General features: G+C 42.5%; 1 protein-coding gene and 1 long non-coding RNA gene across 3 annotated transcripts in view; one reads left to right on the top strand and one right to left on the bottom strand.

The window, feature by feature from the left end:
* The window catches only part of Glut4ef (Glucose transporter 4 enhancer factor), a 94,507-nt gene extending 81,348 nt beyond the window's left edge, over nucleotides 1-13,159 (bottom strand). Inside the window, exon 1 of one of the 2 annotated variants that reach the window (XM_072000156.1) lies at nucleotides 11,854-13,159. In XM_072000156.1, coding sequence (XP_071856257.1) covers nucleotides 11,854-12,243 — 390 coding nt within the window. In that variant the 5' untranslated portion in view covers nucleotides 12,244-13,159. The remainder of the gene's footprint in view (nucleotides 1-11,853) is intronic. The other variant, XM_072000155.1, reaches the window with a different exon arrangement.
* On the top strand, nucleotides 733-2,402 carry LOC139985602 (uncharacterized). Its single transcript, XR_011799447.1, has 2 exons — nucleotides 733-971; nucleotides 2,109-2,402. It is a non-coding gene; the product is annotated as an uncharacterized lncRNA (long non-coding RNA).
* Nucleotides 13,160-13,800: the final 641 nt, after the last annotated feature.

Below are 13,800 nucleotides of genomic sequence, written 5' to 3'. Positions count from 1 at the left end.
AGAACCCTTAATCTCCTTGTTGTATAAATAAAGTTATTGCCTGCATTGTACTATAATTTTTTACTTAACAATTTTGTGATAGGTATTTTAAGCTATGAAATTATTATAAATTCACATAAGAAATTATTATGTAGCATGGGTACTCAAGTATCCAATTGCCATTAGGATTAAACGAAGAAAACAACATCGACAAGAAAAATTACAAACAAATAGAGTCCAAAGACCCAACAAAAGTATTCCAGAAATTTCCTCAATAGCATTGCCAAAAGCGGAATCTCTATTGAGGCAAGCAGGAAACGATTCCAGGAAAAATCAGTTCATTTGCAATAAAAAATGAAAAAATATGCATAAAAGACGCGATAGAGTTACTGCGAGCAAGTTCCCTAAGAAGGACCGCAAACATCGAGTGGCCATTGAAACAAAGAGAGCTACCGTACAGAGGCTCGGTTATCAGCAGAAAACATTTTTCCTGGGTGTCGGGAACGATAACGTGGCCAAGCCACGTTCAGCACGAGTGAGAACAGTCGTGAGCGACTACAGGCAGTAGGAATCGTACACAGCTGCTGCCGGCCTGATTGTTCCTCCCGGTAGAACCGGCGATCGGTGTCACTGTGTCGAGTTGTGCTACCGGTGACGTCACTGCTCAACACCGTCAACAGCCATCCCCTCTACGATCCTCGTAACGCTATTCACGACACTTGCTTACTTACGACACTGAATAAGGAACGAACGCCAGAGATTAGCAGCTGGCAGATAATGTTGCAGCGTGTATGCGAAAACCGGCTTTTTCTCGGTCGGACAACGAGCCACGCGGTTTCGTTGTCCCTAAGTGAAGTTCAGCTCCAGTAAAAAAGCGTAGATCACCGTAAACGAGATCGAACAATGAGTCAGTTGGCTAAGAGTACAACTACGATCAGTTTAATGCTAATGGGTTTTGATCAAGTGTCTTGGATAAAGTACAGCTGAAAACTGTGAGTCTTAGTTTTTTATCCGAGGTAGCAAATTTTTCATGCTTTTGAATTCTCTATATTTTGTATACAATTTTCAATAGGTTTTTGAAATTAGTTTTGTAAATTTGAAATTTTAAGTTAAAGGGTAAAGTTCGACACTGAGTCATTTGGCTAAGGAAGCAATTATAAGGACTGGAGAATGTGAATTATGAATGTGGTTTATATATTGTGCTGAATTTACGATTAGAGTATCAACTGAAGATTGGAATAGGGCTTATGTATGGTCTTCTCAACACAACAATAAAAATTCTCACTATTCGAGTTCGCGAATCATTCGACAGTTGTCAGAATTCTATCGGAGATAAAAATTTGAATCCATTCGCGAGCTCCATTTGAACACGCGATCTATTTCAAATAAATCGTGACGTTAAAACGCTGACAATCATGGGTGACGCCAGATCAGTAATTTCTCACTTGGTTCGCGGCCTTAACGCTCTTGTCAGCGGTTCTTCCTACTCTTCATGCGTCATTGTGCACGCATAACGTCACGGCCGCCCGTGGAAATTGACGCCGCGGCTTTTGTTCGGATTTTACGAGCTTGGAAACGAAGGACTGCACTGCGATACCGACCTTAAATTTATCAACTGTGTCACGATCATCGTGTAAATTCGTAAAGCTGAACAGAGAACCATATCCGATGACATGCTCGAGAAGAAAACGTTCTTTCTGTTTCACGGTCTCGGATACGAAAGCTAAGACAAGAGACACGAACGGTTTCGGGGAACAAACTTTCTTTTTGGCCTAATTGGAGAAATTAATGTTTTTTTAAAGTGGAACACTTTATAATAAATATTTTCCTTTCTAAGTGGATCACTATGCGAGTTCCATTATTGAAGTATTATTTATTTTAAGATAATAGGAGAAATTAAATGTTTTCGGAATAGTTGCGATATGAATATATGTATAAGTTACACAACGTATACGTTGTAAGCGATATCTATTTCCGTAAATTGCAAACAATTTTCAGTATACTCTGAATCTGTAAAGACTTCAAGACCAAACAACACTGCACAACATTTCTACAAGTTCAGAGTAAAATACTCAATGTAACAACTGCATTTCGATGATTATAGTATTTCCGTCTTTCTTCTCTTTTAGTGTTCCCCGTTGAAGGAAGGCATGTACCAAAAAGCAGGTCACGCAACGGCGATAACGGTAATCCGTGCAATCGTGGTGTAACGGCGTTCACGTGGAAAAGCAAACGAAGAAAAGTGTTTTGCTCGCTTACCCGTAGAATCGCGGCAAGACACGATTTATAATGACTGCGAACAGACTAATGACCGCCTGGATTTACCTTCGAGTCATCGTAGCTATTGCGACGACGGCAATTCGGAAATCCCGAGCTAAATTGTCTCTTCTAACCGTAGTAGAATCGTATTAAATTAATCGTAAGACGAAGAGTTCACGGTGAGTTACGAACTTCAATACGTGGAAACTATTTTCTTCGTATAATAGATGCTTAACAGGTGCTTTAAAGAGATTTAAATAATTAAACTTCTAAAATTGAAATTGTGTTTGTTTCTAAACCAAAATATTAAAAATATATTAATATATGGAAATGTAACTTCCAATATAACGTGGCATTATATATGTTATATATAGATGCTTAATCTAAATTCTAGTTTTGCTCCGTGTATTTAATCCTAGTTTTTTAAGTTAAGTTGTATAATTTCGCTTAATCTTAAAATGAAAGTATGTTATTAATACTTGCAAGAGAAGTAACGCAACTAATATCTTATTTTGAAAACATCGATTTTTGCAATACCCAAAATCTCTGACCTAAACAAATACAAATCTTATGTTGATTTTTGCAATCGCATCAGATAAGCCCTATTAAAAATGTAACAAAACCGATATATGATTACTATCCACTCAACTACCTAAAGCTTGGCTCTATCCCTCTTCACTTCGGATAAAAAATATCAAACAAAGAAAGTTTATCGTTCAACCAGAGCTTACTCATTCATCGACTATGCCGTTATACATGTCGTTGTTCATCGAAACGACCACACAAACCTAAACTCACAGACATCCACATATATATGCATGTACAAAACCTATTCGCATGCCCACGTACATATATGCATAAGAGAGTACTCGATCCAGTTCGTGGCGTGTTATCGAAAGGCGAGAGTGTCAACGTTCACCCGCGCGAAAGTGAAAATCTGGGGCTGCCGGTCGTAGCACGAGCGAGAGATACTACTACGTTTGTCGACTGTGTCGAGGCGGGCGGGAAAAGGCCGGCCCGCGGCGGTATCTAGGCTGCGACCCGGTTCGCGATATCATTTAGGTCATTGTGTTCAACCGGGTCCAGCAAAACCGGGTAAACGCTGCCCAATGGCGGCGCACGACGCGCCACGCTGATTCTGCTCTCTGGCGCACACCTTTTCGACGCATGTGCGTGTAGTGCGGTGTGAAGAAACGCGACTACTATATCGCTCTCTGCTCGCCGGCCGGGCTTCTCTTTATACACGGCGTGCGCGCGCTCGTTATATCACAGGCGACGTTGCGTAAAATGTACGCTGGCACACGCTCGTCTCTTCTGTTACACGGAGAGTATGTGGCCGCCTTTCGCCCCTCTCCTGGCCCCCTTTTAAACCTATCCCCCGTTCCGCCGTACGTTCTGCCCTCCTACGACTCCACTGCTACCTCCTTGTTCCGTCTCTTTACACGCGCCTTAACCAGCACCGCGTGAACGCAAACACGTTCCGAGCTTCTTGTTCTACGTAGCGAAAGTTTGTTTTCATTTTTAGTCTCCCTCCACCAAAACCGGTGGCCGACCGGCCCGCCATCGCCACCTGACTTTTCATCTGGCGTGCGCGCACATCAATACGCAGAATCATAGCGAACCGTAAGTGACTATGTGGTTGAGATAATCGAGAATTCGGAAAAATAGGTGGACTCTATCTTTTACAATTGATTCTCACTTGGAAATCGATAGAATAGTTTAATCAAGAAATCTTTCCCAATTGAGGGAAAACGATATTCGATGATAGATCGATCGCAACGTCTCCACGTGTTTCGAAACCTCTATAGATACTACACGCGAGCGCCTTATTTTACAACAGAAAGATATAATCAGTATGTTTGTATTGATTATTCAATCAGTGGTCAGATCATCCAACTAATAATTGTCTATTTTATCTCCACCGTGTAAATAATTGAACACGCCTTATCTCGGTTGTAGGAGTGACTTATTCAGCTGTATCGTTAAATCATCCAAGTTCCCATATTCAATAACGTATTTGGTGGTGTATGAAATGGAATCGGTCATACGAAAGACCACCTATCTCCTGCCATATAGATGGAAGCGCGGTATACTGGAAAGTCATAAAGTAGCAAAAAATAAGAACGGCATAACGAGCACGTTCAATCGACGCCTTTATGCGGGAGAATTCTTCCTCCCAATACACCATCGCATTCGTGAGAGCCGACGGGATGTATGTATTGCACGCGCGTTTGCCACAGGGACGAACAGAACACGATACCTTTCCTGTGAATCTCGTGCGCGTGGAACGCAGCACGCGTTCGTGTGCACGATCGGTACCTTCTCGACCTACTTCTCTGAGAAAGGCCCGACCTCGCTTTTCTCTCTGTGCAGCAGATACGCGCCACTTTTCCTCGCGTCCTCGTGCGTCCTATACAGTATGGCACGCGCATCAACTTTTCGTGCCCTGGCCATTCGATCACCAGGGCCAGCACTATCGAACCATGCAATTTCACACTTCTCAATGATGACGAAAATGCGCTATACAAATACAGATGATATTATATTTTACTATTTGAATTTGTTCTTTAAGAATCAAATTAGAATTCAAATTAGAATCAGGATAATTTAATGTTTATTCGATTCGTACATAGATGTCTATTGCTTGATTTAAAATAACGGATTAAAATAATTAGATAATAAAGGTAAATACTACTTTGCGACGATCTACATTGTATTATACCACGCATAGTGCTCTTCTTACGCGGTACTATTGACAGAAACTGTTAGAAAGTCTCAGAGGACTTGGGTGATGCATATTCAACCATATATTAGCTCGGCGTGTGCAAGGTTGCATTATCGATCATAATTTACGACGCGTGCTGCATTGTTACGTCAGTGCAGCTCGTTTACGGCCAATATTATCAGGTGGGAGCGAAGACGCATAAACTTACACGCGTTATGCCTACGATCAGCTGATTTCGTACTTCGCGTCAATTTCGTAACAAGCAAACAATCGTTCCAAGTATCTAAAGAGAAAAAATTCCAGGTGCATCTGAAACGTCAACTTTTACCACAACAATTAAAATGTTATCCATCCAAATAACTCCGAGTGTCAGATTCGAAAATCAAGGACGGCAGTTTGGCACGGATTTCAAGCGGCATGCTGATTTACTTTCACGCGGACAATGAAATTTCGTTCACGGCCAATACGCTGTTTAAATAACAGTAGAGAGTGTCGGCGCATAACGAGGAGCGTGGGCAAAGTAGCAACGATTACTCTGATGGTATTGAAGAACCATGATTCCGGGTAATCATACCGGCACGCGCGTTCTATTTTGCAATTCCATACCGTCACGTCGGCGTGTGCAACTTATTAAAAGTCGACACGTCTTGCGCGTACTACGCGCCCATTTCGAGGGGAACCTTGCGAACGATCGTACGCGATGCATAAGTATTGCACCGGGTGGCATAGAGTAGTTCTAATATCCAAGGTAATTGTACTCAGACGTGCTAATGATTGCGACACAGTCGCAATCGCCGTAAACCAAATCAGAAGGAGCGTAAGAAAGAGAGGGGGAAAGCAGGTAGAAAGAGATTTGTGTAGTACGCGTCGGACAGAGAGAAGGCGTTGCATTGTAAACTCTATGACCGACTTTACAAGCGATCGGCTAGGATACAGTGCCTCCAACGGTCGATCGGCGCAACTAACCGCCATGTTGTTTCCAAACCCGAAATCAAGTTCGCACCACTCTTTACAAAGAGAAAGGTAAACGCCGATCGCTACCTCGTCCGAAATTATGACATAACTTTGGTTTCGCTGTGTTTTTTTGTGGAAAGGGAATTCAACGTTCGTAAAAAGAGAATGGAAGTTTTCTTCTTTCTTTTTTTCTTTCCACTTAATGATAGATTCTTAACTATTCAGTCCACGTAACAGCTAACAGCATCGATTTTAATCCCAGTTTCGATACTGATCTGCATTTTAGTGCTCTTATGCATATTCGATTTTCGCTGGTGAAACGATGTTAAACAGATGTTCGTTTTCCGTGCCAACCATTCTTAAGATCGACTGTTATTCTACACTCGGTAATAAATACGAAGCAAGAATATATAGATCCCAAAAGAGTTACATAAATTAAGATGAAGAATCTAAAACGGAGAAGCGAGTACTTTAAAATCTGCTATTATCAAACTAGTGATTTCTATTATAAGTTCTGTATTCTACCGAACCTTAAGATTATCTTTTTCATTTAAAAATAATTTTTATGAGAAGAATTATAAAATTAATTCATATCACGTATAATTCTGCTACGATTGCAAAGTTATAATGCAGTGTGTATCGTTTCCAACTGCCGAATAGGACCTATGGACAGCTACAGCGACGGAGGCCGGCCGGCCGGCCTATGACTATAAGTTAATACTTATGTAGAGTGGCCATCCGTGATCCATCTTGCGTAACCTATTTACCGGCAAAGTGGTACAAGCACGTATGACATAATCCCGTGCAACAGAGCACGCACTGTGCACTTTACATTCCGGTCTGTTCGAATACTATTTTAAATAGCCCATACTGCGATTGTGCGCCTGCGCGACAGCTCAAGCCGGCACGCCGCGCCGCACCAGTGCGCGACGTTTAGCAAATTAAAAATACACGAAGAAAATCAGCCCGTGAAACAAGAAGATACAATTTTACCATTATTATATATCCCATGGAACCTTTCTTTTACGCCCCACTTGTTTATTTTAAACATACTTTTGTTTCCAACATACTTTCAAAACTATGCAACAAGATCTTTGAGAATCTTGAAGAACTTAACTTCATATTCTGATATCGATTATGTGGAACTTAACTTTATTCTTAAATCTAACGACTATAGTTTTTCAGTCTAAATAGTGTTTGACACTAAATTCCAACTACTTCACACTCGGTAAGCTATTTTTATAAACTATTTAAAACAACGTACAATTTATGTTTGAAACCAGCTTTATGTATGTAGATCTTAATCGAACCTACAGAACCTCCCTCGACTAAACTTTAAACAACCAGGATATTCGAAACGTAGCTGATAAAAATACTATATACTCAATCAAACTCCCTTTACGATCAGTTTCCCTCAGTCGAGTTCGTAACCTCGAATCGAACGAGCACGCGACGAAAAGAGACGAGGTTAGAGAGATCGAGAGAGATTGACCACCTGCTGCTGAGCGTGGCCCGAGCAACTAGAGCAATGAATTATAACCTCGGATCTCATCGAGCTGTCGGCAGCTGTTGGACGGACGTTTCTTCTGTATGGCAGAAAAATTAAAACGTTGTGGATTCCCCGACCACACAGCGATTGGTAAACGAATATAAGAGAAGAAAAACAAGAATGCATAGAAACTAACATACGTATTTCCAAAAGCGTCAGTGGCTGCAAGATAGCACGAACGATCGCGTGGAATGAAGGAAACACCCGCGTGACTACGTCAGACTGCTAGACAAGCCTGTACGCATACCGACATTTGTTTACATCGCGAACGGTTGTTGCGGATGCGCCTCTATGTATGTATGTATATAGAGTCGGGCCAGTTAGGTTTGGTAAGCCTGTGCCGGGATATCTATCTTTGGATCCACGCACGAAGTGCGCGCACACACTGGTCATCTCTTACTCAATCGTCTCACGCCTGTGCCGGTGACCAGTGACACCGTTAAACGCGACCATTATTTCGAATGCGCCCCGCAGGTCGGATATTTCCGTGGTGACCGTAGATAGACCCGATGGATCGGACCGTTAACGGCGAAACGCACTCCCGCAGTGGAACGCATTACCACGTATCCAATGTTGTGCTATCTTTTCGTCGCAGTGAAATGCATGCGTCAGTGGTTCTCAACTTTCGTCGGTTACGGCTGTTTTGTCATGTTGGTTGAGGAGTGATTATGTTGGACAATTTGACAAAAGAGTGAGCGAGTTTGACGATTGTGACCGCGATAAGAGATACGACGAAATAGCTGCAAGGATTTATAAAGAGGCGATTTTATTGCGCGATCATGTCGGTTTGGTAGGGTAGTTAAAATCCAGATAGAGAAAGATGTGCTAAAATAATGTTCAAAATATGAACACTATCTTTGAGGTGGATTTTTATATGTATATATGTTTACTGAAAATATAATAAAACTTGGTATAAAAAGTAAATTACCTTCTAAGTTGATACTTTTAGGGATTCACAGCATGTAAATTCCAAGAAGCATTTAGTTAAATACGTAAGATGCATGTTTAATTAATTGCCAATTATTTGTAATAGTACAACTCTGAGCAAGTAAAGCCTTATAAATATTCCGATAAATGTCACAGTACGCTAATTTCTTCCTCTTTCTATGAAATTGTAAACGATGATAAAATCTAATATTTCTTAAGAAATGAAAATTTCTAATTAATGAGCAAATCAATTGTTAAATTTTAGAATTCCTTATAGTTCTTTAAATGAATAGTGAGTACAGCCATGGGAAATACTTTGAAAAAATAGGGACTGCAACGAAGTTGACGGTCGAGCGCCATGGCTATTGACATATTGTCAGGGCTAACAGAAGGCAGGTCGACCGGTGAGGTGTCGAATCGCGAAGTGGACGTTACGAAACTGCATATGCAAGATGTTTGCTAAAGCAGAGGTACACGATAGTCGGCAGAACGCACGGAAGCTTTAAAATTACCACTTACGCGTACTTGCGCTAACAGATAAACGCCGTCCAGTATTTACCGATTCACGGTTCGGTAAATACTTCGACGTCACTAAAAGTCAGTCATGTACGCTCGCTTATGTGTTGCATGTATAAACAGGTAACGACGTGGGGAAGTACTTACGTCAGAGTACTACATCGGTGGATTAATTATGGCGATTAAAGATTACAGATGATCACGGTGAATTAAGAAAGACAGGAACACGAAAAACACGCTCTGTTACGTATATCTCATCACGGATACGATGATTAAAAATAATCATAATTGCGATCGAGAAGATTAAGATGAATCTCTGGAGTTTACTACTATCACGTGACGGCGATAATGTGTTCGTTGTAACCAAGACCTGAACAATTTTCATTCAAAATTTATGCTTTCGTTGATGTCAAGGAGTATTACCATAAGAAAAAATTCCCTTTTTTTAAACTTCAGTTCTCTCTTCAATGTAGTAATAATTGCCGTATATGTATGTGCTTCAAATAAAAATAAACGTGTGTTGAAAGGTTATCTATATTTAACCCTATAATGAGTCTCCCCTTATTTAAGTGCTACCGCTTCATATTTTCCATTGTCAGAATTTTTTGTGCGAAACCACCAAAGGATACGTAAATTTTAAAAATTTTGATTTAAAAAATTATCAATTTAATCAAAATTAATTAATTACATAAATAAGCTATAGTACAATAAAATTATCATTTAGTACGCAAACCGAAATATAAAATTTTCTAGCGTAATTTTGTTTATGAATTCTCTATCATAATACACATACCCTTAAATGTATACAAATTTGACAAATAAAAACCAACTATTCCTCGAAGAATTTTAAGTGTCAGTCTTCCATTCTAAACATCTACTGGAAATATGTCTTTAGCCTACGTGACATCGTTGTTAGATAAAAACGCGACAATTTGACCATTTGCCACCGCAGTAAGGCAGGCCGATTTTCCGGTGAACTCGTGCAAAACAGACATAACTACATATTGCGGGGCGCAAAAATATCGGAACCGGACACTTCAGTCTGACCAGATCCGGTTTATTTTTTTCCCCGAGTGGAGCATGAGCGTTCGCGAGCGCGCAGCAAAGTTTCCACGAAATGAAACCGTGGTCACGCCTGAGCTACCTAACGGAGGTAGAAAGATATTGCGCTAATGCGTTCCACGTGGGGTCACCGGTAGCCGGTGCACGGGCCAGTACTACCGTACTGGCTTCGCGCATAAAACCGACCTCTCCCGCATCTACGTACATACATACATACGCGCGAAAGAGCCTCGCTGTACGGACAAGCAAGCTAGAGAACGCCAGTGCCTCTCATTACGAATCTAACCGCGCCCACGTAGCGGTATCGAGGCTGCGTATACTTCTCTGCCACGCCTGACCGACCGTAATAGCGCTATCCCTCGTTTTATGGGGTATTTATTACGTTGCGCTCGCTACGCTTTTCTACGAATCTGCAAAAAACTCTTGCGGCTCTCGGCAACTGTATACGCGAGTATACGCGCGTGTGCGCAGCCGCGCGTGCGCGCGTCCACTTCGCGGATTCTATCTGGCCGTAACTCGAGAAAGGCGTGTCGAAAATCGACGGACTGGCATCGGTCTCGTGTATCGTGTGACTCCAATATCGGGCGGCGGATGCGCCTCGAGACGCAGGCATTTCCTTCTGTTAACCCATTCGTTAACCTGTTATTCGTTCGCTGGAAATTATACTCCCCTTCCATCGGTTCCCCTACCCATTTACGATCAGACATTGTTTTGCTCCCGAATATTCTCAATCGCCGATCCGCTAGACCGACGACAATCGGAGAAACGAATTCCATTGTGCGTGGCAGTTATGCTTCACAACGCGGCATTCGTGTCCAGATAGAGGTAACGTGTTTGCCTCTTCTAAACCTGTGTCTATCCCGCACGGGGACAAGGGGAGTGAAGTGACCCTGCTCATGCGCGTCGCGTAAATAGGAGAGCCACTGTACAGTCTGCACGCGGAACGAGGTCACGAAAATTAAATTTTCTGATTAACGGCACGCACGCACACACCCACCCAGTAACAGCCGGCTGTCACGTCGTCACGTGCCATTCCGTCTTTCCTCTCTTACCTTTTGATTGATTTCGTCCAGCTATCAAAGATCTATTGTCTGTACCTTAAGAATAAACACAACATCGCGGCAATTCGTCATAGTATGTCATTGGTACTGTCGATGGCGTGTTATCGCGCGCGAGAATACATACATTTTTCTCGCTCTCTGAAAACATCGCGAACATCGCGTTCGGCGGAACAGCCTGGCTATGCGCATGCGCGCTCGCCGAGTTTGATGCGCGCTAACCTGTGCTCCGATGCAACGAGACCCGGCGGCGGTACGGATGACGTATCAAACCTCGTTATGCCTAACATGCCCCGCCAATGCTTTGTGCGTTTTTTCCTTAAACATATGTATATACAGCATATATATGTTTGTAATATATGAGTATGTGATATACAGCAATACACAGCACTACCGAGTATGAGAAAGAAATGTACTATATATACATGTAAATAAGAGAGAAACTTTGACCTATTCCTCCCTTTTCAATATCAATTCTCATTGAATCAATCTCATATTGAACTAAAAATTTGGCAGTTAGTGGTAGAAATCTAATAATTAGAAACTTGATCTATAAATATAAGATTGTTTAATTCGATCATTCGAAAATAAAATTTACCAAATTATTGTCACTTCAAAATAAATAAACTACCCAATAAACTTATAGTCAGAAATTACAAAAAAGCGAACTTAAAAGTAACTGGCGTCACATCCGCCATCCGAGAGTTACGCCAATACGCGCTTTGAAAACTCTGGAAAGATGTACTATTTACTCGAAATACGCAAAATTAAACAGAAGAGATAAAAGAAAGTAGAACAAAATGGGTATTGCCAAACTCACTCACCTCTTGGCCGTTCGGTACAATTATCACGTCCACTTCGTCGAGATGCTCGCGATGTTGCGTGACCTCTGCGTGAATTTCCCGTCCGTTGTACGTAAGATAGACCTTCTGGCCGGGCACGAGATGCGCGCTGGTGACAGAGCCGAAACCAGGTCCGATCAAATCGCGATCAGAGTATTCGGTGCTGGGACTCGGCGGACGGCCGCCGGGAACGGAATCGAAGCGCACGGAGTAGCGAGTCTTCGGAGTAATGCTAAGGCCTGACTCGGACGCGGCTGACGCCGGCGTTTTTACGGCGTGAATGACGCCACTGTAGTATTTCCCGTCCTCGCCGGGAGCACACACTCTGGTGCCGATTATGCTACGTTTCGCCAGCCTCTTGCCCGTCGACATTATTCGTGATTATCTATGGTTAAACGATCTCGGCTCTCGTTTCGATCACTTCGACAAATCGATTGAAACGTTCGACGAGGATTCTAACACACCGATATACTTCACAACAAAATACCATGTATCGAATCGTTCTTGGAAGTATCTCGCGCGAATTCGCCTCTCGTATAGATCATTTGCACCGCGGTTAAAGACTCACTCTTCGACTACCGTCCGCGAAACTCACGTTAAAAAACGTACGTAGGTGCAGCGCACGAACCGGAAACAAATTTGGATCACACTAGAGAAGAAATAATGTCACGCGCGATTCAACAGTTCGACACTTTCCATAAGAGATGATCGAAACACGATTGATATATTATGTCTATGATTCGAATGAATATTTGGAAAAACACTCCCGTAAACTAAAACACCAGTTTTACTCGTCGTGTGTAGCTTCCACTCTTTTTTTTTTCCTTTCTTTCTTCCTACGTCTCCGAAACTTCGTACTGCGACACGTTGCTTTAGGTCATCGTTCCGTGATAGCTCACCAAGGACAGATTGGGCAGTTTTGCGTGAAATTGCAATCGCGATAGCAAATGCGATCCTAAACCGAGGAAGGACGCGGTGGCCTTCGCGGCCTGAACACAGAACTCAACGTATCAACAAAACGGCGTGCACCGTTGTCTGTATTCGTCACGCCGTCCGCATGTTCGAGGCACTTCGTGATCGATTTGTGATAATACTTTGGAGTGCACGCGGTAGATAGCATAATATATGACTGACGCTTGCCGGTGAGTAGAAATCCGGCGCTGTACAGTAACTTGAACGAACAAACGGTACACGATTCAATGGTATACGGGCAGGAGTAGGACTCGCAGTACCCGACATGTGACGCACAGCTGAGCGACCGAGGGACTGAGGACAGACTACCAAGCGGCTTTCACTGCGCCGGCCGGCCGCCCGCCCGCCCGGGAAAAACAGCTGATAGATAACAACAAACCCACGTGATCCGGCCTCGAGCACCGATTGGTCGCTCTCGCTGACCTACTTACTCTCATTGGCCGTCCGCCCGGACAACGAGAAGAACGGGAAAAAATCGCAGACTAGAACCCTAGCCAAAGCATTTCGCTCATCAAGACCTTCCACTTTCTCAGCCCTCTCCTCTTTTCGTACGCTTGTACTCGGCGTCCCTTCTGGCGTCCCTCTTTTCTATGCGCAAAGTACGTCGATTACATACAGGCCCATATGAAATCTTAAACACCATCGACTTACTTTGTCAAATTAACCTAAAAGTATTCATGAAAATATCGATTTTGCATAGGTTTTATAAACGATAGTTTTGTAATCAGCTGGTACTTAAATACACAAAGCAGTCATTTTGTCATCAGCTGAGAACGCCTGTGACGAAATCGGAGCGAGTGATCAGTCTGCCGATAGCTACAAAACCCGCGTCAAAGAAGCCTCTCTTCGTAAGATACTCCTACTGCCGCTCGTATACCATACTGTAACATCTTTTTAATGAAATACCTTGAATTTCCTCAAGATTCTTACTTTTTGGTAAAGTAATGTCTGTAGGAA

Source organism: Bombus fervidus, chromosome 3, assembly GCF_041682495.2.
Source record: "Bombus fervidus isolate BK054 chromosome 3, iyBomFerv1, whole genome shotgun sequence".
NCBI classification, from domain to species: domain Eukaryota; kingdom Metazoa; phylum Arthropoda; class Insecta; order Hymenoptera; family Apidae; genus Bombus; species Bombus fervidus.
This window is presented reverse-complemented; position numbering and strand designations above follow the sequence as displayed.